At 42.6% G+C, this 20,327-nt stretch overlaps 1 protein-coding gene across 3 annotated transcripts in view; it reads left to right on the top strand.

The window, feature by feature from the left end:
* ADGRF4 (adhesion G protein-coupled receptor F4) overlaps nt 1-13,155 on the top strand; it is a 29,266-nt gene extending 16,111 nt beyond the window's left edge. For all 3 annotated transcript variants that reach the window (XM_043449452.1, XM_043449451.1, XM_043449453.1), the window contains exons 5-10: nt 1,275-1,526; nt 2,865-4,244; nt 6,607-6,648; nt 7,079-7,138; nt 8,333-8,389; nt 12,284-13,155. In XM_043449452.1, the coding sequence (XP_043305387.1) occupies nt 1,275-1,526; nt 2,865-4,244; nt 6,607-6,648; nt 7,079-7,138; nt 8,333-8,380 (1,782 nt within the window). In that variant the 3' untranslated portion in view covers nt 8,381-8,389; nt 12,284-13,155. The remainder of the gene's footprint in view (nt 1-1,274; nt 1,527-2,864; nt 4,245-6,606; nt 6,649-7,078; nt 7,139-8,332; nt 8,390-12,283) is intronic.
* The last annotated feature ends 7,172 nt before the right edge of the window (nt 13,156-20,327 follow it).

The following is a 20,327-nucleotide window of genomic DNA, read 5'->3' as shown; positions in this document are numbered from 1 at the left end:
GTTCTTCTGTGTATTCTTGCCACCTCTTCTTAATATCTTCTGCTTCGGTTAGTTCCATCTTATTTCCGTCCTTTATTGAGCCCATCTTTGCATGAAATGTTCCCTTGGTACCTCTAATTATCTTGAAGAGATCTCTAGTCTTTCCCATTCTATTGTTTTCCTCTATTTCTTTGCATTGATCACTGAGGAAGGCTTTCTTATCTCTCCTTGCTGTTCTTTGGAACTCTGGCATTCAAATGGGAATATCTTTCCTTTTCTCTTTTGCTTTTTGCTTCTCTTCTTTTCATAGCTATTTGTAAGGCCTCCTCAGACAGACATTTTGCTTTTTTGCATTTCTTTTTCTTGGGGATGGTCTTGCTCCTTATCTCCTGTACAATGTCATGAATCTCCGTCCATAGTTCATCAGGCACTCTGTCTATCAGATTTAGTCCCTTAGATCTACTTCTCACTTCCACTGTATAATTGTTTGGCTAATCACATAGATGTCCTTGCAACTATAGCCCATTTAAAAGGGAGTTAAATGAAGTAAATTATTATTTTGGCCTATCCTAAGGCCTATTCTGGGAAATTCTAGGTAAAAGGTATGAGGAAGTGAGCAAACAACTTCTATTTTGCTGTTTTTCACTTGCTCAATTGTGTCCAACTCTTTGCAACCCCATGGACTGTAGCCTGCCAAGCTCCTTTGTCCATGGGATTTCTGAGGCAAGAATGCTGGAGTGGGTTGTTCCTTCTCCAGAAGATATTTGCAACCGAGGGATCAAACCTGCATGTCCTGCACTGGCAGGTGTATTCTTTACCACTGAGCCACCAGGAAGCCCAGCTTCTTCTATTTAGTGAACTCTAAACTTTTAAAAATCACAGTGCCTTAGCCTTCTGTGTTTAACTGTCAACCTCCAAAAACTACTCCCCTCTGAAGTTCTACATAGATCCTCTTTAAAAAACAATGAAAATCATTAGACAATTTTTGTTTCTAGAATTCCTCCATATCTCTGGAGAAAACTGTCTTGTTGTAATACTTAGCTACAATCACTGTCCTGAAAGCAGATTCTAGTAAGAAAGGTTCACATCCTGACCTCTGTGGGGATTTTGGTGGAATCTCCTGCCCTGCTGTGAGCTCCTTACCTTCTCCATATTTTTCAGCCTCTAAACCACTTTTCAGGACCTCTTGCTCCTCTTTTTTTCTCATGTGGATTATTTGTGCCTTTAACTTCCTTCATCTGACATGTTGGGTGCTTAATCATTTTTGAGTGAAACAACCATCTTTTTACCAACAGGACTCAAACAGCGCATCACGCCTCTCCGTGGCAGCACCGTCTATAACTCTGCACATTCTTGACTACCAAGCTCCAGAGCCCATTAGGAGTGTAGCTCAAGGAATCCAAAAGAACTGCCCGCTGGATTACGCCTGCATAATTAATGCTGTGAAATCATCAGAAGCAACATCCGGAAATATTGCATTTATAGTGGAGTTACTAAAAAACATTTCTATGGATTTGTCTGATAATGTCACCCGAGAGAAAATGAAGGTATTCTTTGTTAATTTCATCCAAAAATCTGACAATTTTTTTTCAAAATCTTGCACTTTAATAGTTTCAAAATAGTTTTCAGGGTAAAAACTACTATAACCACAATAACAGTTCATTTCAGTTTTGGGTACAGATTCATCTTAGTTTGTGGACGTTTTTAAGAAACAATGAAAGTCGCTCAATTGTGTCCAACTCTTTGCGACCCCATGAACCATGCAGTCCATGGAAATCTCTAGGCCAGAATACTGGAGTGGGTAGCCTATCTCTTCTTCAGCGGATCTTCCCAACCCAGGAATTGAACTGGGGTCTCCTGCATTGCAGGTGGATTCTTTACCAATTGAGCTCTCAGTGAAACCCCTTTCAAGAAATAAGAATATTTTTAATACAGGTTTTTGTACAGACTGAATATTTGCAAGGAACTATCACATAATAATCCTGTGAGGAAGACTTTGACTACTATAAAGTTTCCCAAATTTTATTTTTGTAAAATGTAATTGTACTGAGAAATGTCAGCAGAGATTCCATTTCTTAAAAGAGAGATCTGTAGTACAGCAGATATAGGAATTCTGGGGTAAATGAAGCCAAGTAGGTCTTACGGCAGGACTTTATAGAGCTTTAAATGTGTTAATAAACTTTGGCACTCTTCACAAGGGTCGGCGGGACGGGGCGGGTGGTGGATAGGGATATGGTGTGCTGTATTTGGATTGCCATAGGATCTACTCCCAACTTCCTCCTTAAACAGTCATTAATATCTCATGGAAAACTTGGGTTATACAAACTGAAGTTGGAAATGCTGCCTGGGGCATATGATAAAGCAGGTATCCCTGCTCTGTGGTTTCATTTCATCTTATTTGCTTATTTCACTTTATTTTGTCTTATTATTTTTTAGTTTATATTTATTGATTTTTAAAAATTGAGGTATAGTTGCTTTACAGTGTTGTGTTAATTTCCACTATACAGCAAAGTGAACCAGCTTCAAGTATACATAGATCCCCTCTTTTTTGGGTTTCCTTCCTATTTAGGTCACCACAGAGCATTAAGTAGAGTTATCAATATTATCAGTTATCTATCTTATCCATATTAGTGTATATATGTCAACCCTCAATCTTACTTTGCATATTTCCTTTCTTTTTATCATATTTTGTTTTTAACATTTCTAATTTTTTTCCTCTCTCTGAAGTCCTACTAGTATGAGAATTCTAATAAACAGTGAATTTGAAGAGAAACATGTCACATAATAGCAAATCATTTGATCTTTAGAAACTTGAGGTTTTAGAAATCAACTTTGTACCATAGCGTGGACATCCCCAGTATAGTATCCACTTTTCTCCACTGCAGAGCTACAGCAAAGTGGCCAACCACATCCTCGACCCAGCGGTCATTCCAAACTGGGCTTTCATTCCGGACAAAAATGTCAGCTCTGATCTGTTGCAGTCAGTGAACTGGTTTGCGAGGCAACTCCACATCCAGGATGAACCTGAGCACATTGTGGATGAATTCTTCATTCAGACGAAAGGGTTCCCCATCAACAACAATACCTCGGAGAGAAGTCTCAGTTTCTCCATGAACTTGAACAATACAGTGGAGGGTATCCTAGGAATCATAGAGATTCCCAGGCAAGAGCTGCGGAAGCTGCCCCCAAATGCCTCCCAAGCTGTTGGCATAGCTTTTCCCACTTTGGGGGCTGTCCTGAAAGAGGCCCACTTGGAAAATGCCCACCTTCCCAGGCTGGTAAATGGACTGGTCCTGTCGGTGATTTTACCAGAAAGATTGGAGCAAATCTTATTCACCTTTGAGAAGATCAACAAATCCCAGAATGCCAGGGCCCAATGTGTTGGCTGGCACTCCAGGAAAAGGAGGTGGGATGAGAATGTCTGCGAAACAACGCTGGACACCAAGCATAGAGTGAAATGCCGGTGTAACTACACCAACGTGATGATGTCTTTTTCCATCCTCATGTCCCCCATATCTGTGGACAACAAAGTCCTGGACTACATCACCTGCGTTGGACTCAGCGTCTCCATCCTTAGCTTGATTCTTTGCCTGATCATCGAAGCCACCGTCTGGTCCCGTGTGGTCATGACGGACATATCATATATGCGACATGTATGCATTGTGAATATAGCTGTGTCGCTCTTGACTGCCAATGTGTGGTTCATCTTAGGCTCCAACTTCAACAAAAAGGCCCAGGACTACAACTGGTGTGTTGCGGTGACATTTTTTAGCCACTTTTTCTACCTCTGTCTGTTTTTCTGGATGCTCTTCAAAGCCCTGCTCATCATCTATGGACTGCTGGTCGTTTTCCGGAGGATGATGAAGTCCCGCATGCTGGCCATTGGCTTTGCCGTTGGCTACGGGTGCCCGTTAGTCATTGCTGCCACCACCGTGGCTGTCACAGAGCCGGGGAAAGGCTACGTGAGACACGGTGCCTGTTGGCTTAACTGGGATGACACCAAAGCCCTTTTAGCCTTTGCCATCCCAGCCTTGGTCATTGTGGCTGTGAATCTTGTTGTGGTTTTGGTTGTTGCTGTCAACACTCAGAGACCCTCTATTGGCAGTTCCAAGTCTCAAGATGTGGCCATAATCCTGAGGATCAGCAAAAATGTCGCCATCCTCACCCCACTGTTGGGACTGACCTGGGGTTTTGGAATAGCTACGCTCATAGAAGGCACTTCCTTGATATTCCATATAATCTTTGCCCTGCTCAATGCTTTCCAGGTAATTTTGGGAGAGAGACTTATTTTATTGATACTATTAGCTACTTTTTATTTACAAAGTATTATTATCTTATAATTTGGTATTCTGGCTATACAACATAATATGGTTATGGTTTAAAAATATAGAATACCCCATATTCCTTCCATTTCCTTTTATATCTTAGAGACATTTATCTGTGACATCTCTTTGTCCTTTGATTGTCCAGTTGGATTTTGATGATCAGGCTGATTGGGTAGGCATCTCCTTTGGTCTTTTCTAAAGTTTCCACGTGAAAAGACATTGACCTTCACTTATGGAGGACTAGTCTTTGGTTAGGGATGTGTGAGGCTACAGTTACATATTATGTCTCAAAACAAGCACAATTTTTATCCTTTCTCAAATAGTCTGGGGAATCTATGAAATAATAGTCATTTTTTCACAGCATGCAGAGATGATGGCGCATGCTACTCACTTTGGATGTTAATCAGTCAGGGATTCTCGTACCCCCTCCCTACTATTCTCTGTAAAATAAGTGTCATTTGTTATTCACAGAAATGGATCCCAGCAATGTCACTTTCTCTGGTCCTCAGACTTCTCCTCTGTAAGATAAAGATAGATCTAAAATGATCTCTAATGTCTTTTCTTGTTTACCATGCTTGCTTTAATAAGATTATCCATCTAAAAGTCATTCCACTTCATCTTGGCTACTAAGCCACTTTTAGGAAGCTGTCATTAGGCTGCTTTCTGCACCCATGGGTAATAGAAAATTTAGGAAGTTTAAATATATCTATTTATTTGGCTGTACTGGGTCTTAGTTGCAGCAAGTAGGGTCTAGTTCCCAGACCAGGGATCAAACCCAGACCCCTTGCATTAGTGGTGTGGAATCTTAGCCACTGGGACATCAGGGAAATCCCAGAAGGCTCATATCTTTTTAATATATTTTAAATCAGGAGCTGGCAAACTGTGGCCTGCCGCCTGTTTTTGTAAATAGTTTTATTGAAATACACCTTACACACGGGCTTACAAGCACATCTTTTTATTGAAAAAGTTTTATTGAAATACACTTACACACACACACACACATTTCCCCTGTGGTGTCTCTTGTGCTGCAGTGGCAGGGGTGAGATAGTCGGAACAGAGGCTGTAGAAACTGCAAAGCCTAAAATATTTATTATCTGCTTCTTTTCAGAAAAATATATTCAAAAATTTTTTGACCAATGCTTTAAAGAAAATAAACATAACTGTTTAATAAAGCAACAAAATATTCCATGTCACAATTACTCTATTTCAAAACCTAATGCAAAATAATAAAGCCAACTTTAAAGTAATGCCAACTCAGTACAATTATATACCTTATTCATAATTCCTTAATAACGATGGAGAACATTTATTTCAATCTTTCCTCTGTATTGCCTTAAAGAGAAACCTTTTACTTAAGGTTTTCTTTGGGGGTGGGGATCAAAAGCTCTTGGACTCACATAAATCTCGCCTGCTCTTGAAGTTATATTCATTACCACTGACCTTACCTCATTATTTTGCAATTTAATTAAACCCCAGGAAATTCTGTTCTGCATTTCTCTTTTGGATCATTTCTGTTTCTATTGTCTTGGTAGAAAGAAAATTTCTAGACTCCCTTTAGTTACACACATTCCATTTTTCTAAAACAAGCTTTCTCTGTGACTTACAATTAAACATTTTCAGTTTTCTGATCAATGTTTCTTCTCCATGAAACCATCCTTAGAAACCAGGCTTCCCTTCACTCTTGTGGCAGGATTCAGATTTTCCTTGGACCCCCAACTCCCATGACTTAAAAGGATTGACTGTCAATTACTCTGATTTTGTAGGTGACCAGATAATTTAAACTCCGAGAGACCTTGGTCTTACAGGTTTCTTTAGACTTCTCTCTCTCTCTCTCTTTTTTTTATGCAGTAACTTCTTTCACCAGTTTTAGAGACTCTAGCTGCCTGTTTCTTGACTTTTCCATTGAAAGTAGGCTAGAATACATTTCATTTTCCCATGACACCTTCCCTGATTGTGACTTTTAATGACAAAATTTTACGTGTGTGTTACTATCATCATGAGTAAGAACAACCACCTTAATACCTGGGAAGAAAGTAAACAGATTTAATAAGTTTGAAAACTATCCTACATTTGAAGCCATTCAAGAAATATCAATCACTCTCATGCACAAACATGAAGGTGGTCCTCTTTTTTTGAGGTCCATTCAAAGAAAACACTCATTAGTGCATGAGAGTCAGTAGACACTGAAGTTTCTAATATATGATAACTGTCTTTGATGGAATCTGGAAGAGTGGTATTAAAATAACTACTGGGTTATGGTCTGCAGAACTGTCCGTCATACTTTTGTTGAATTCTGTCACAGGGGCTCTTCATCTTGCTGTTTGGAACCATTGTGGACCACAAGGTAATTTGAATTTGTGTCACTCACTGTAAGTGTTTTCCATGTGGTTGGGGGGAGCGGGAGGATGAAACAGCCTTGATCAGAGAGGACAGTGGAGAAGAGTTGAGTTTGTGGGGTGGTTCAAGGCATCAGCTGCGGGGTGGGGGGGAAGGGAAGAACTATACTCTCTCTTGTCCTATTCCTTCTCAAGTCAACTGGAGGTTATATTTGAACATAGCCAGTGAAACAAATAGAAACCATGACCAGAACTTTAATCTTAGTCCTAAATCTAGTTATGATTACACCTCAACTTTTATCCAAGTTTCATTATTTTTCAAGCACGGTGCTGAACCATCTGATGCTGCTTCTGCCAGAGTGGCTGGCCTCAGAGTTTCAGGACCCAGATCTAGACCTTGAGGATGTTGTCATCTCTTCACTCTCATTGCTTCTTTAGATACGAGATGCTTTGAGGATAAGGATGTCTTCACTGAAGGGGCAGTCGAGGGTAGTAGAGGTAAGCCTCTCCCTTTCAGTCTCAAAACCGGAAGGTCAGTGTTCTCAGTCGAGTCATGCAGACAAATACTATAGCTCAATGTTTGGGATTTGTTAGCAAACAGAATCATGAGGGCATACCTTTATTCATTCATTTCTTCAATCAACAAGTTTGGAGCATCCTGCTAGAGCTTAGGGTCACTGGAACATACCCCTCAAGAAAAGTTTCCAGGGAATCCTGGAATGGAATTCCAGGAAATTCCCTGATGGCCCAGTTGTTGGGGCTCCATGCTTTCACACTCGGGGCCTGGGTTTGATCCCTGGTTGGGGAACTAAGATCTTGCAAGCCCTGCAGCATGGCAAGAAAAGAAAAAAAAGCAAAGTTTCCATACTGGTTGTATTTCAACTAAATACATTTGGACCATTAAGAGAGAGACAATGTGAACGCAGACCATAGATTCATAAAATGCCAGAGCTGGAAATAAGACATGAGTTAGAAATGAGATACTAGACCACCCTTGTCATTTCAGAGGTAAGGAAACCAAGGCCCAGAGTACTCATGAGATTTGACCAGAGCAACCCAGCGATTTGTGAGAATTAGCATTCTTCCTGCTGCGGGCTTCTGCAGCGAGCCACACTCCCTTGAACTGAACTGTCTGTGTATCTAAAGATCTTGAAGATGACTTTTGACCTAGTTATCTGTCTCATCAACTACCAACTGAAATTGCCACCATTGTTATATTAATGAGAAAGAAGTCATTTACTCAATCAACAGTTTCTCAATAAGAGCTGCTTTTAAACAAACAAATAAAAGGCTCTCTGGAGACATATAGAGTCAGAATTTATAGTCAGCTAGTACTGAGTGACTTTTAGTGCCAGAGACCATCAATTCTAAGATAGGCATTTTTTTATCCACTTTTGAATATTTCCGAAATTGGAACACATTGGGTAATCAATGGCACGCCATGACTTAATTGGCAAGTTATTTTTTCATGTCCTTCCTCTGCAGACATAAATTATAATGATGTTGCTTACAATGTGAGATTCAGTGAAATATGATAATTTAATTCAGGGTAGCTGTGTCAACTTTGGTACTTCATGTTTCCATTGTTGTATGTTTATCTTCAGTCAGGCATAGACATAAATATAAATCTATGTGCTTTCCGGTCAATGCCATTCTTCATTGACATCAGTGTTATTTTTTTCCCCTATTTAGAATGCATCATTAAGCCCAACCTATGGATCTAAATTAATGAATCGTTGAGGATAAGACGTGAGTATTAAAAAATCAAGGAGAAGCTTCGGGAAGGGAGCTAGGGATATCTTTCAGAGAATGGAAACGTCTTTATTGCCGAGCACATTAATGAAAATACACACATCTTTAAAACCCATGTCAGCTCAGTTTACTTGATCAGATCTTAAGAATACATCTTTTTTTTTTTTTTCTGTCCTCAGTGAGAAGACGCAGTCATCATCCCCATTCTGATACAGGATATATCTTGCTGTTTCAGTTCAGTTCAGTTCAGTCGCTCAGTCGTGTCCGACTGTCTGTGACCCCATGAACCGCAGCACGCCAAGCTTCCCTGTCCATCACCAACTGCTGGAGTCTACCCAAACCCATGTCCATTAAGTCGGTGATGCCATCCAGCCATCTCATCCTCTGTTGTCCCCTTCTCCTCCTGCCTTCAATCTTTCCCAGCATCAGGGTCTTTTCCAATGAGTCAGCTCTTTGCATCAGGTGGCCAAAGTATTAGAGTTTCAGCTTCAACATCAGTCCTTCCAGTGAACACCCAGGACTGATCTCCTTTAGGATGGACTGGTTGGATCTCCCTGCAGTCCAAGGGACTCTCAAGAGTCTTCTCCAACACCACGGTTCAAAAGCATCAATTCTTCCCACTCAGCTTTCTTTATAGTCCAACTCTCACATCCATACATGACCACTGGAAAAACCATAGCCTTGACTAGACGGACCTTTGTTGACAAAGTAATGTCTCTGCTTTTTAATATGCTGTCTAGGTTGGTCATAACTTTCCTTCCAAGGGGTAAGCGTCTTTTAATTTCATGGCTGCAATCACCATCTGCAGTGATTACACACACCTTAATTCTCTCTTGCCAGTGAGTGTTGACACTTACAGTAGCCCCATTGTTGAGCAGGAAGACATTGATCGGAATCACAAAGCAACAAGCACGTCTCTCCCTAAAGAAGCTGGTGTTCAGAATCATCCCTAAAGGGATGAGGGTGGAGTTGCGCAAATCAGCTGCCTCCTCACAGCCACCCTCTGAGCCTTATTTCTACACAGGTGAAATCAGGGGAAAACAAATATTAGTCAGTCATGCAGGGGAGGATAAATCACAAAGTGGCAGCCTGAAGCCTGAGAGGTAAAAGGGGAATGTGGGCAGGGTAATCGGAGAGGCTTCCTGCCTTTCTGCATGGATGCAGAGGAGTCTCAGATTTTTTTTTTTAACACCACCCAGCAACAGGCACAACCTCTTTTACATTCCTTTCCTTTCTGAATCATGGCCCATCTATTGAGCAATGGGGCAAAGGAAGGGGTTGAAACAATCTCATGGAATGAAAAACTCTCTGAGTTGGAAGAAACTTTAAGGGACCTCTTGGATTAAAGATGATACAAACCTGCTGTCATGCTGCTGTGGCCATTGTCACATGGTCCCCAGAAGAGGGAAGGGGCTCTTTCATATACATTGACTGGCATGTACCTGGTGCTATGAAAAGAGAGGGGAAAACACTGGTGCATTATCCTTAGTTAATCGCCTTCATATTTGAATTTTAATTTTTAGAACTTTAAAGGGGAGGATTCAGTAGAACTTTGAAGAGCTAATGCCCCCAACTTCTGTCCATATCCTAGCCTATAGGGATCTTCCATGGTGGGACATTGCTATAGAATTTCTTGATTAGTCCCTGAGGAGAGGTAGTTCAGATGACCAAGTAAAGCCAATCTTTTCCATTGTTGTTGTAAGTCATTTCTGACTCTTTTGCAACCCCATGGACTGTAGCCCACCAGGATCCTCTGTCCATGGGATGTCCCAGGCACGAATACTGGAGTGGGTTGCCATTTTCTTCTCCAGGGGATCTTCCTGGTCCAGGGATTGAACTCACATCTCCTGCATTAGCAGTGGATTCTTTACCACTGAGCCACCAGGGAAGTCCAATCTTTCCATCAAGGTTCTAACTGGATCTGTTTGGGGAAGCTTTTTAGACCAGAAGTCCCCAATGTTTTTGGCACCAGGGACTGGTTTCGCTGAAGAGAGTTTTTCTATGGACTTGGGGTGGTGATGGTCTCAGGATGATTCACGAGTATTACATTTATTGGGTCCTTTATTCTAATCAGCTCCACTTCAGATCATCAGACATTAGGTGTCAGAGGTTGAGGACCTCTGTATTAGACTATCTTGGGTGGAGGAGGCTGGGCCACCTGGGGATATGACCTCTGACGATTCTAGAGAAGAGAGGTGTAGATGAAGTCTCCACTTTAGCTAGCTCAGCACACCTGGCTGACTGTATTAATTGTTGGAGACAACCAGCAGAAGACAAGATCAGGGACTGCACCAGTTAGTAGAATCGGAGGTGCTCAATGTTTGGCCTGGATCAGGAGGAAATGGAGGAAGGAGGCGGCAACACACTAACAGCTTTGCCCAAAGAAATGCTCAGCGCCTCATTCTTCAGCTTTCAACCTCTATTTCTGAACCTGTGAAGTGGGGAATGGATGAGGATTGCATTCTTTCAGCACATCTGTGGGTGACCCTGGGCCTATTGAATTTTCCCGGTAATTGCAGTCTCTCTGCTTTTTACATCTGGACCCAGGAAGAATCAGAAGCGCTCAAAAGCAGCAGCTGGCACCATGCTGGAGGCAAAACAGGCTCAGAGGATAGGACGGGAATTCATGACCAGGGATCCTCTGCAGCCCTGGGAAGGCCTTTCAGCAGAAAGCAAGTCTCCCGTCAGGGGGCTGAGAACAGAATTACAGCTCAAGACACAGGCAGTTGGGGAGCATAAGGCTGGATCGCGGTCGAGGCTGGGGTTAATCACAAGGCAAAGGCAGTTTTTCAGAGCTTAAACCAGGACACAAAATCTTAGACTAAAGAGGTCTTGGGTCAGAAAAGGGGCCCCCATTGTTGGAAACACCACATATCCCAGGGACCTCAGGTGGGACTGTTATTAGGAACAAGGTCTGGACACGTGTTAGGAGAGGTCCGGGGACTGTGGAAGGACAGCAGCGGTGTGAAAAACCGGGCCATTTTCCCCACATCCTAACTGGGGGACTCCGTCCTGGGAAGCAGGGGAGGAAAGGGAAGGGCGTTTTTAACACGCAGCCAACGCTGCACAGCGCCCTCTGCTGTTCATTCGGAGGGCCTGCCTTTAATAGGACCCAGTAGAGCTTGTGATTAGCTTGTTATTAACCTAGTGTGATTTCAGAGTCACTAGGATGGCTCCTCCCTTCTTCTGAAATCTCTTCCACGTATTCGTGGTTAAACTTCACTTAAAAAATCTCTTTATTCCAAGGGAGAAACGGGACGGATAGAACAGATACCCGGAGAGAAGCACCAAGGTTTTCCTAGAAAGTTGCAAATTCAGAGGACTGAGTCATTCTAGAGATCAAGCTTACTTAGCAGAAGGATGAGAGGGGGCCTTGAGAATTTAGGTGTGCGGGAGTGGCATGGGGAAGGCAAAAGCCCCAGAAAAATACAGCTGGGAGCTTAGCCTTCCTACTGTGTGACCTTGAAGAAATTGCTCAATGTTTCTGTGTCTCCATTTCCTCATCTGTAAAATGAAGCTAATAATAACAGTACACACCTCTCAGGTTTCAGGACTGAATGAGCCAACATATTCAAGATTCATAGACTAATACCTGGTTCAAATTAAGTTATTGTTTTTTGTTTAGTTGTTGTATCTGCCTCTTTTGTGACCCCATGGAACGTAGCCTGCCAGGCTCCTCTGTCCATGGGATTTCCCAGGCAAGAATACTGGAGTGGGTGGGTTGCCAATTCATTGTGCAGGGGAATCTTCCCGAGCCAGGGATTGAACCTGTGTCTCCTGCCTTGGCAGGCAGAGTTTTTTTTTTTTACCACTGAGCCACCTGGGAGGCAAGTTATCCGTACATGCCAGCTATTATTCTGACTTAACCAGCATGTCAATCATTTTGCCTAGGCTGCCCCATGCTTCATGGAAGTCCTGGGTCCTGGCTGGGGAGTTGAACTCCTGCAGGAGGCTGGAAGACAGGCTGCAATGTAGAGGGACAGTCATGTTTCTTTGGAAGACTTTCTCTTCTTGCCAGAAATGATGCCTGAACTCTCAGTAAGAAGGTTTGCCGAGGAAAAATTGAGGAGAGCATTTGGTGACTGGGCTTTAAGGACGTAGATTTGTGGACCCTTTGATCTATCCATGACCTGCAAAAGCCTAGCTTCTTGGTCAATGTTGGCAAGATTAAGACTTAATCCCCTTCCACCCCCCAGGATTTGCTCTGCAGTTCCTTGGCTCAACCTCCCATGTCTCTGCATGGATCCTGGGCACTTTGGGAGGTCAGGATCTGGATCCAGGTTTGGGGCTGGTTGGGGATAGGCATGGGGGTGGGGTGGCAGGGAACATACTTAATTTACTTTGGAGACAGTTAAAGCATGCTAGGTTTCCTAAAGATAGGGAACAATTAAAAAAAAAAAAAAAAGGACTTATTTGGGGGGGGGGGGAGCTGCACTGTGCAGCTTGTGGGATCTTAGTTCCCCAACCAGGAATTGAACCTGGGCCCTCAGCAGTGAAACTGTGGAATCCTAACCACAGGACCACCAGGCAATTCCCAAGAAGACTTTTCAATGTGCTTGCTATTTTGCTCTGTTTTAGATCTTGAGTAAAATAATTTTGCCCCGGGACCTTACTTTCTTCACTTGTGAAGCAGAAAAAAAAAATTCTTTTAGGTATTATTATTTGTGTGTGCGTGTGTGTGTGTGTGTCTGTTTAAACCACTGTACATATGTACAACTATTTTGGTTGTTATTTTAGAAATAAAAATGAAAACTTTTATTTTCTTTTTTGTCTCTTTACTTAAAATAATTATATTACAAAACAGAACATACAATATCTCCTGCATAATCCTATGCTTTCAGAAGTGAAATACCCACATTCTTCAAAATATTAATATCTTGTTTTCTGACTCCAACATCCAGGTGTGAACCTTAGGCAGAGATATCTCAGACCTGAGCAACTCAGTTTGAAGATTAATTTTCTCCTTGGAATTTTTCCCCCTCCTGGTAATTCTCATCTTTGGAGATAACTCAATGAGTCCATTGAGAAATGCATTTTTCACCGTTGTGAGGTGGTTTGGTGATACTTTACCATCTCTTTCTACCTTCCCACCTTCCATTCATTGCCTAAAGAGGTGTGGCTAAAAGTTTGCATTGCAAACAGCAGGCGTGGCTTTCACTTAGTGTTTGGTTTCCCAGCCCAAGTCTCCAAGAGCTAAAAACTGCTCAGGGAGAGGGGAATTGGCTTTCAGAGAGTTACAAGATCTCTGGGAACCAGTCAGTCAGAAAGCAACATCACTTAAAGAGGCAACAGAGAAGGAAGCATATCCTGCCCCTTTCCCACAATTTCCTCTTCAATCTTCTGCTAAGATTTAAGAGCCCTCAGCACAGGATATGATGAGGCAGCAAAGAGAAGCTCTCAGCTGATAAAACAAAATGAAGAATGTTGAAACTCATTCAACAGGAAACAGTCAAGTGTAGACAGAAGCCATTTTAAGACAGTGGGTAGAACCTTTGTTCAGACACAAGAATGGGCTGTAAAACTCAGGAGGTGAAGACTACAAACACCTCAGCCTTTGGGCCTGGGGAATTTGGGAGGAGGAAGCATGGATTGAGCCTTGGTTCACTGATGCCCTTTATACATAAGCCGTGTGGGCCAGAAAACAGGATTTGAAGACAGATGTGTGTTTCAATTTTTACCTTACCACCTCCTTCTTCTTTTTAATTGTGGAAGATTTAAATTTGCAATTTTCTTTATTTACTTTTGGCTGTGCTGGGTCTTCACTTCTGCGAGGACTTCTCTCTAGCTGCAGTGGTGGAGGGGGGCGGTACGCTGTTGGTTGTGGTCCACGGGCTTCTCATTGACGTGGCTTCTCCTGTCGCAGAGCGCCGGCTCTAGAACATGGGCTCGGCAGCTGTGGTACCCGGGCTTTGCTTCACGGCCTGTGAGATCTTCCGAGATCAGGGAATGAACCCATTCCTCCTGCCCTGGCAGATGGATTCTCAGCCCTGAGTGACCAGGGGAGTCCATCCTCTCCAGCTTCTAATGAGTGACTTGGGGAGGCTATTTAGTCCCTAGGAGTCTCCTACTTTGGTCCTCTATTAAATGGTTTTATGAAACGTGCTTTATGGTATTGTGGAGAGCAAAGAAGAGGATGCCTCTGAGTGACCCTGCCCCCATGACCCTGCCCCCACAGTAGATGGCTGAGAAATGTTAGTTCCCTTCCCCATCCTTCCACCTGTCTGGGGATGGGGCGTGAGAGCTTTGCTTTTCGTGTGGCAGAGCTTTTGACTCTGCAGCAAGCTGGGTGGTGGTGTGGACTAACTAATAAGGAAGTGAAATTGAGGACCCAGGGCTTTCATTAGACTGAAGAGCAAGGGTCAGAGAAGGCCTTTCAATGTGCTTCTAGTGGATTGGCCAGGTCCCAAGATAGGAAAAGGGACAAGGTTTCAGAGCAAGGAATAGAAGTTGAAACTGGATCTGGAAGCTGGTGACAGACAGCAAAGAACTCTACCTGGATAACAAGAGTTTCCAGAGTAATGAAGTATACAGAAGATAGGTCCCGTTCTTGAACTACGTTAGTCACTTAATCTCACAATCCAGTGTACATTTTATGGAGGACTAGTGTCAGGGCCCTCTGTCTGGTGAAACTGAGATCGTACAAAGCATTCTATGGGGGGAGTGACAATCCTAGTAAAAAGATACAGGAGCCTCTAAAAGCTGGGGAAGGCAAAAAAAAAAAAAGAGTTCTCTCCTAGAGCTTCTAGAAGGAATGCAGTTCTGTCAATACCTTGATTTTAAGGCAGCAAGACCCACTTTGGACTTCTGACCAGCAGAACTGTAAGATAATATGTTGTATTGTTTTAAGCCAATACATTTGTAGCAGTTTGTTACAGTAGTGATAGGAAGCTAATAGAGTAGCTGTAACTACATTGTCATAAATAATTCACAGGCAAATTAGTCGCTGTCTTGACAAACAGACAGTGCAAACGATTGATTTGAATTAATTAAGCTCTTTAGCGCCCCCTGGTGGCTGAAATCTTACAGTGACGGACCTGAAATGTCGCCTGCCCATAGCTTTTCCCCACAAAGAGCAGGGATACTATCCCCCCAAGCAGGGCAGGAGGCTAATTGTGATCAGATGATGAAATACGGTTGAAATGGTTCGTATGTATTACCTAATAATACAGTGGAGAAAGAAGCTCAACTTACACACATTCAGGGATACAGCCTTTTATTACAAGGACCTGTGATAGAACACAGGCAGCCGGTAAGACCTGCCTATGAACCACTAGCCAGTGATGGTGGTGGCTGGGGGAACTCTCATTCCCTTCAAGCCTTACTTACTCCAGCAGATTTATCAGACCGCTACTCTCCTGATACTAGTTGTGCACAATCAACACTTCTCAACCTTGTATTCAACCTTGTTTAACTAGAAAGCACCCTTAGATCTTTTCCACAGAGAAAACCGGGATCTGCCTGGACATGTATGGTCTATATGAGTGCCTTACTGTCACTCATAAGGACAATGAAAATTAAAAACTACTCTAAAAGCTATTTCCAACCATCAGATTGGCAAAAATACAAATGTTAGACAGCTGATGCTTTTGGAGAGATTGTGAAGAAATAGGGATTCTCATGTATTGCTTGTTGGAGTGAAAAGTAGTATGACTTCTATGGAGGGGACTTGACAGTATTTACAAAAGAACATGGACTTCCCAAGTGGTGCTCATGGTGAAGAACCTGCCTGACAGTGCAGGAGACCCGGGTTCGATCCTTGGGTCGGGAAGATCCCCTGGAGGAGGGCATGGCAACCCACTCCAGCATTCTTGCCTAGGAAATCCACGGACAGAGGAGCCTGGTGGGCTACAGTCCATGGGGTCACAAAGAGTCTGACCCAACTGAAGCATTTTAGCAAGCACAGATATATTTTACTGTAGAGAAACATTTCTAAAAATCTAGTGTGATAACACACCTCCCTGATTATTAGAGACCATATTCATAAAGTCATTCTTTATGAAGTTCCATTTTTATTAGCAGAGATCGGAATCCACCTAAATGTTGATCATTTAAGGACTGGTTGAATGAGTTGTAGAACATCCTCACTGTGGAGTCCTGTGTAGGTGCTAACAAAGAACAAGAATGTACGTTGTTCAGTAAAAAAAGAAAAAAAAAACATCCTAGGTGCAAAGAGTTTGTATATAGTATGGAAACTCTGTATAAGAAAATTGTGAAAAATATATATGTATTTTTTTTAATGATATATGTACACAGGAAGCAGAAAGCAGGAGATATGGGAGCAGCAGGCCAGGGAAGGGATGAGAGGTGGGCTGGGCTTGATAAGCATGAGTGCCAGTTGTCTGTGGCTATTATAACAAGTTGCCACAAATTTAGTGGCTTCAAACAACAGAATTGGTCTTCCCTCGTGACTTGGTGGTAAAGAACCTGCCTGCCAATGCAGGAGACGTGGATTTGACCCCTGATCTGGAAAGAACCCACATGCTCCAGGGCAGCTAAGCCCGCGCACGGTAACTGCTGAGCCTGGGCTCTGGAGCCCAGGAGCCGCAACTACAGAAGCCTGCGGGCCTAGAACCTGTGCTCCCTAACAAGAGAAGCCACAGCAATGAGAAGCCGCTGCACCTCAGCTAAAAAGTAGCCACCGCCCCCTGCCACTAGAGAAAGGCCCACATGGCAAAAAGATCCCACATAACCAAAAATAAATAAAATTAAAACAGCAACAGCAAAGAATCCCCCAGCATATTATATATTAAAGTTTTGGAGGTCAGAGTTCTCAACTGAATGTCACCATGTGAAAAGATGCTCAACATCCCTAATTATTAGAGAAATGCAAACCAAAACTACAATGAGGTATCACCTCACATTGGTCAGAATGGCCATTTATCACAAAATTTATATTTTGTTATCTATTATTATTACCAAAAGATAATAAATGCTAAAGAGGGTATGGTATACTACTCTGTGCGTGGGAATGTAAATTGGTAGAGCTATTATGGAGAACAATATGAGGTTCCTTAAAAAGCTAAAAATAAAGCTATCATATGATTCCATAGTCCCACTCCTGGGCATATATCTGGAGAAAAACATGATTCAAAAATATGCATGCCCCCTAATGCTCATTGTAGCACTCTTTACAATCGCCAAGACATGAAAATAACCTAAGTGTGCATATATATATATAGGCTTTCCTGGTGGCTCAGTGGTAATTTGAGAGATAAAGATTTGATGCTGGGTTGGGAAGATCCCTGGAGAAGGAAATGGCAACTCACTCCAGTATTCTTGCCTGGGAAATTCTACGGACAAAGGAGCTTGGTAGGTTACAGTTCATGGGGTCCCAAAAGAGGCAGACTTAGCAATTAAACAACAAATATATATATATGCATAAAAATATAAATATATATAAAGAAAACTGAGCATTGAAGAAGCAATGCTTTTGAACTGTGTTGTTGAAGAAGACTCTTGAGAGTCCCTTGGATGGCAAGATCAAACCAGTCACTCTTAAAGGAAATCAGTCCTGAATATTCATTGGAAGGACTGATGCTGAAGCTGAAGCGCCAACACTTTGGCCACCTGATACAAAGAGCTGACTCCTTGGAAAAGACCCTGATGCTGCGAAAGATTGAAGGCAGGAGGTGAAGGGGACAACAGAGGATGAGATGGTTGGATGGCATTACCAACTCGATGGATATGAGTTTGAGTAAGCTTCGGGAGTTGGTGATGGAAGCCTGGCGTGCTGCAGTCCATGGGGTCGCAAAGAGTCAGACACAACTGAGCGACTGAGATGAACTGAGCTGGAGGAGAAAGGGATGACAGAGGATGAAATGGTTGGATGACATCACTGATTCAGTGGATGTGAATTTGCGCAAACTCCGGGAGACTGTGAAGGACAGGGAAGCCTGGTGTGCTGCAGTCCATGGGGTCGAAAAGAGTCAGACATGGCTGAGCAACTGAACAACAGCAATTTTTATAGATAATCACAAATAGCTAAAAAGTGATAGATTAAGGATTTAAATTGATTTCAAAACCCTTATGGCTTATTTATGGAGAAGGAAATGGCAACCCCCTCTAGTACTCCTGCCTGAAAAATTCCAAGGATGGAGGAGCCTGGTAGGCTACAGTCCATGGGGTCGCAAAGAGTTGGACATGATTGAGCGACTTCACTTTTTTTCTTTCTATAATTCCTTTTGGAGAAGGAAATGGCAACCCACTCCACTGTTCTTGCCTGGAGAATCCCATGGACAGAGGGGCCTAGTGGGCTACAGTCTATGGGGTTGCAAAGAGCTGGACATGACTAAGCAACTAACACACACACACGGCTTATTTAGTTTATTCTGTGATTTTTTTTTTTCTTTTTAATTTAGGTACTACCTAGACGTAACCTGTACCACCATCTCTCTGGGTACCAATTATACTGCTGAATCACTCTCAGAAATAGGGACTCATATGAGTGGATCATCTGGAAATGTTTGTCCTATTTTAAGAACAAATTAAAAGTTGCCACAGTTGGTGGTGTCTGACTCTTTAACTCAGATGAGAGAAAATATTAATAGGAAACAACTCTGCTTATTTAGGAGGTCGGGTTAGTCTGTGGTATCCATGGGGACGCTTGAAGAGAAGCTGATTACCATTGAGATGTGTGGAAACGAGATCAATAGTTTTCAGTAGCTGAGGAAGATTACCAGAAGTCAAGGAAGTCTTTAGCAGGGGCTAGGCAGCCCTGTGTCCAGGCCTGTCAAGCACTTGGCAGGCTCTTGAGAAAGTCTAATTGTGGCTGACAATGAGTCGTTTCACACTGTGGTCACACCTCCATCCTCTGTGTTCCATTTTAGGAACAGCATAACTTGCCCAGCCAGAAATTGCCTAATTTAAACCCTGACTCTTACCTGTGTGAATCAAAATGACTCAAGAGGTGCAAATAAAATGTTCGTTTTATTTCTCTCATAGGTTGTCTTCTCAGAACTGAGTCCATGAGTATAGAAGAAACACAGGTACTAGAGAATTGAATTTGGATGGGAAGAAGAAAAGTCTCACAAGACAATAAGTCAGAACCTACATTGTTTCCCTGACAAGAGGATACAGGGTAGGCAATTTCACAACTTATGATGAAGTTTTAATTGTACAAAAAAGAGAGTTCCGATTCTTTAAAAGGAGAGTTGTTGCCTTTTTAATATTATTAAAGCATTAATAATAAACAAAAACAGAGAATGTGTGTGTGTGTGTGTGTATGTTTTTTGCTCCTTCCATATTTATTTAATAATCACAGCCTAGATTCTAAGAAGAAGACTTCAGAACTTACAAAAACCCCTGCATATTGGCCTACAAAGTGAAGAATATGGAGTGCTGAGGAGCTAGACAAATCCGAAGATATCACTTATTCCAGCATACAACAAAGATGGATGTTTAGATCAGTCCTGGGTGTTCATTGGAAGGACTGATATTGAAGCTGAAACTCCAATACTTTGGCCACCTCATGCGAAGAGTTGACTCATTGGAAAAGACCCTGATGTGGGGAGGGATTGGGGGCAGGAGGAGAAGGGGATGACAGAGGATGAGATGGCTGGATGGCATCACCAACTCGATGGACATGAGTTTGAGTAAACTCCAGGAGTTGGTGATGGACCGGGAGGTCTGGCGTGCTGCCATTCATGGGGTCGCAAAGAGTCGGACAAGACTGAGCAACTGAACTGAACTGATAATAATAGCCCTGAATCATCTAGAATATCATAGCTAACATTTTTTAAAAAACCAATTATTTATTTGTGTTTGGCTATTATGGATCTGCAGTGTTGCACGGGCTTTTCTCTAGCTGTGGCAATTGGGGCTGTCTCCAGTTGCGGTGTGCCGGCTTCTCGTTGCGGTGGTTTCTCCTGCCCAGCCCCGGCTCTAGGTGTGAAGGCTCCAGGAGTCGTGGCTCATGAGAACAGGCTTGATGATTGGG

The sequence above is a fragment of the Cervus canadensis genome, chromosome 28, assembly GCF_019320065.1.
Source record: "Cervus canadensis isolate Bull #8, Minnesota chromosome 28, ASM1932006v1, whole genome shotgun sequence".
NCBI lineage: Eukaryota > Metazoa > Chordata > Mammalia > Artiodactyla > Cervidae > Cervus > Cervus canadensis.
Note: the sequence above shows the minus strand (reverse complement) of the source record. Positions and strands in the feature narration are given on the sequence as shown.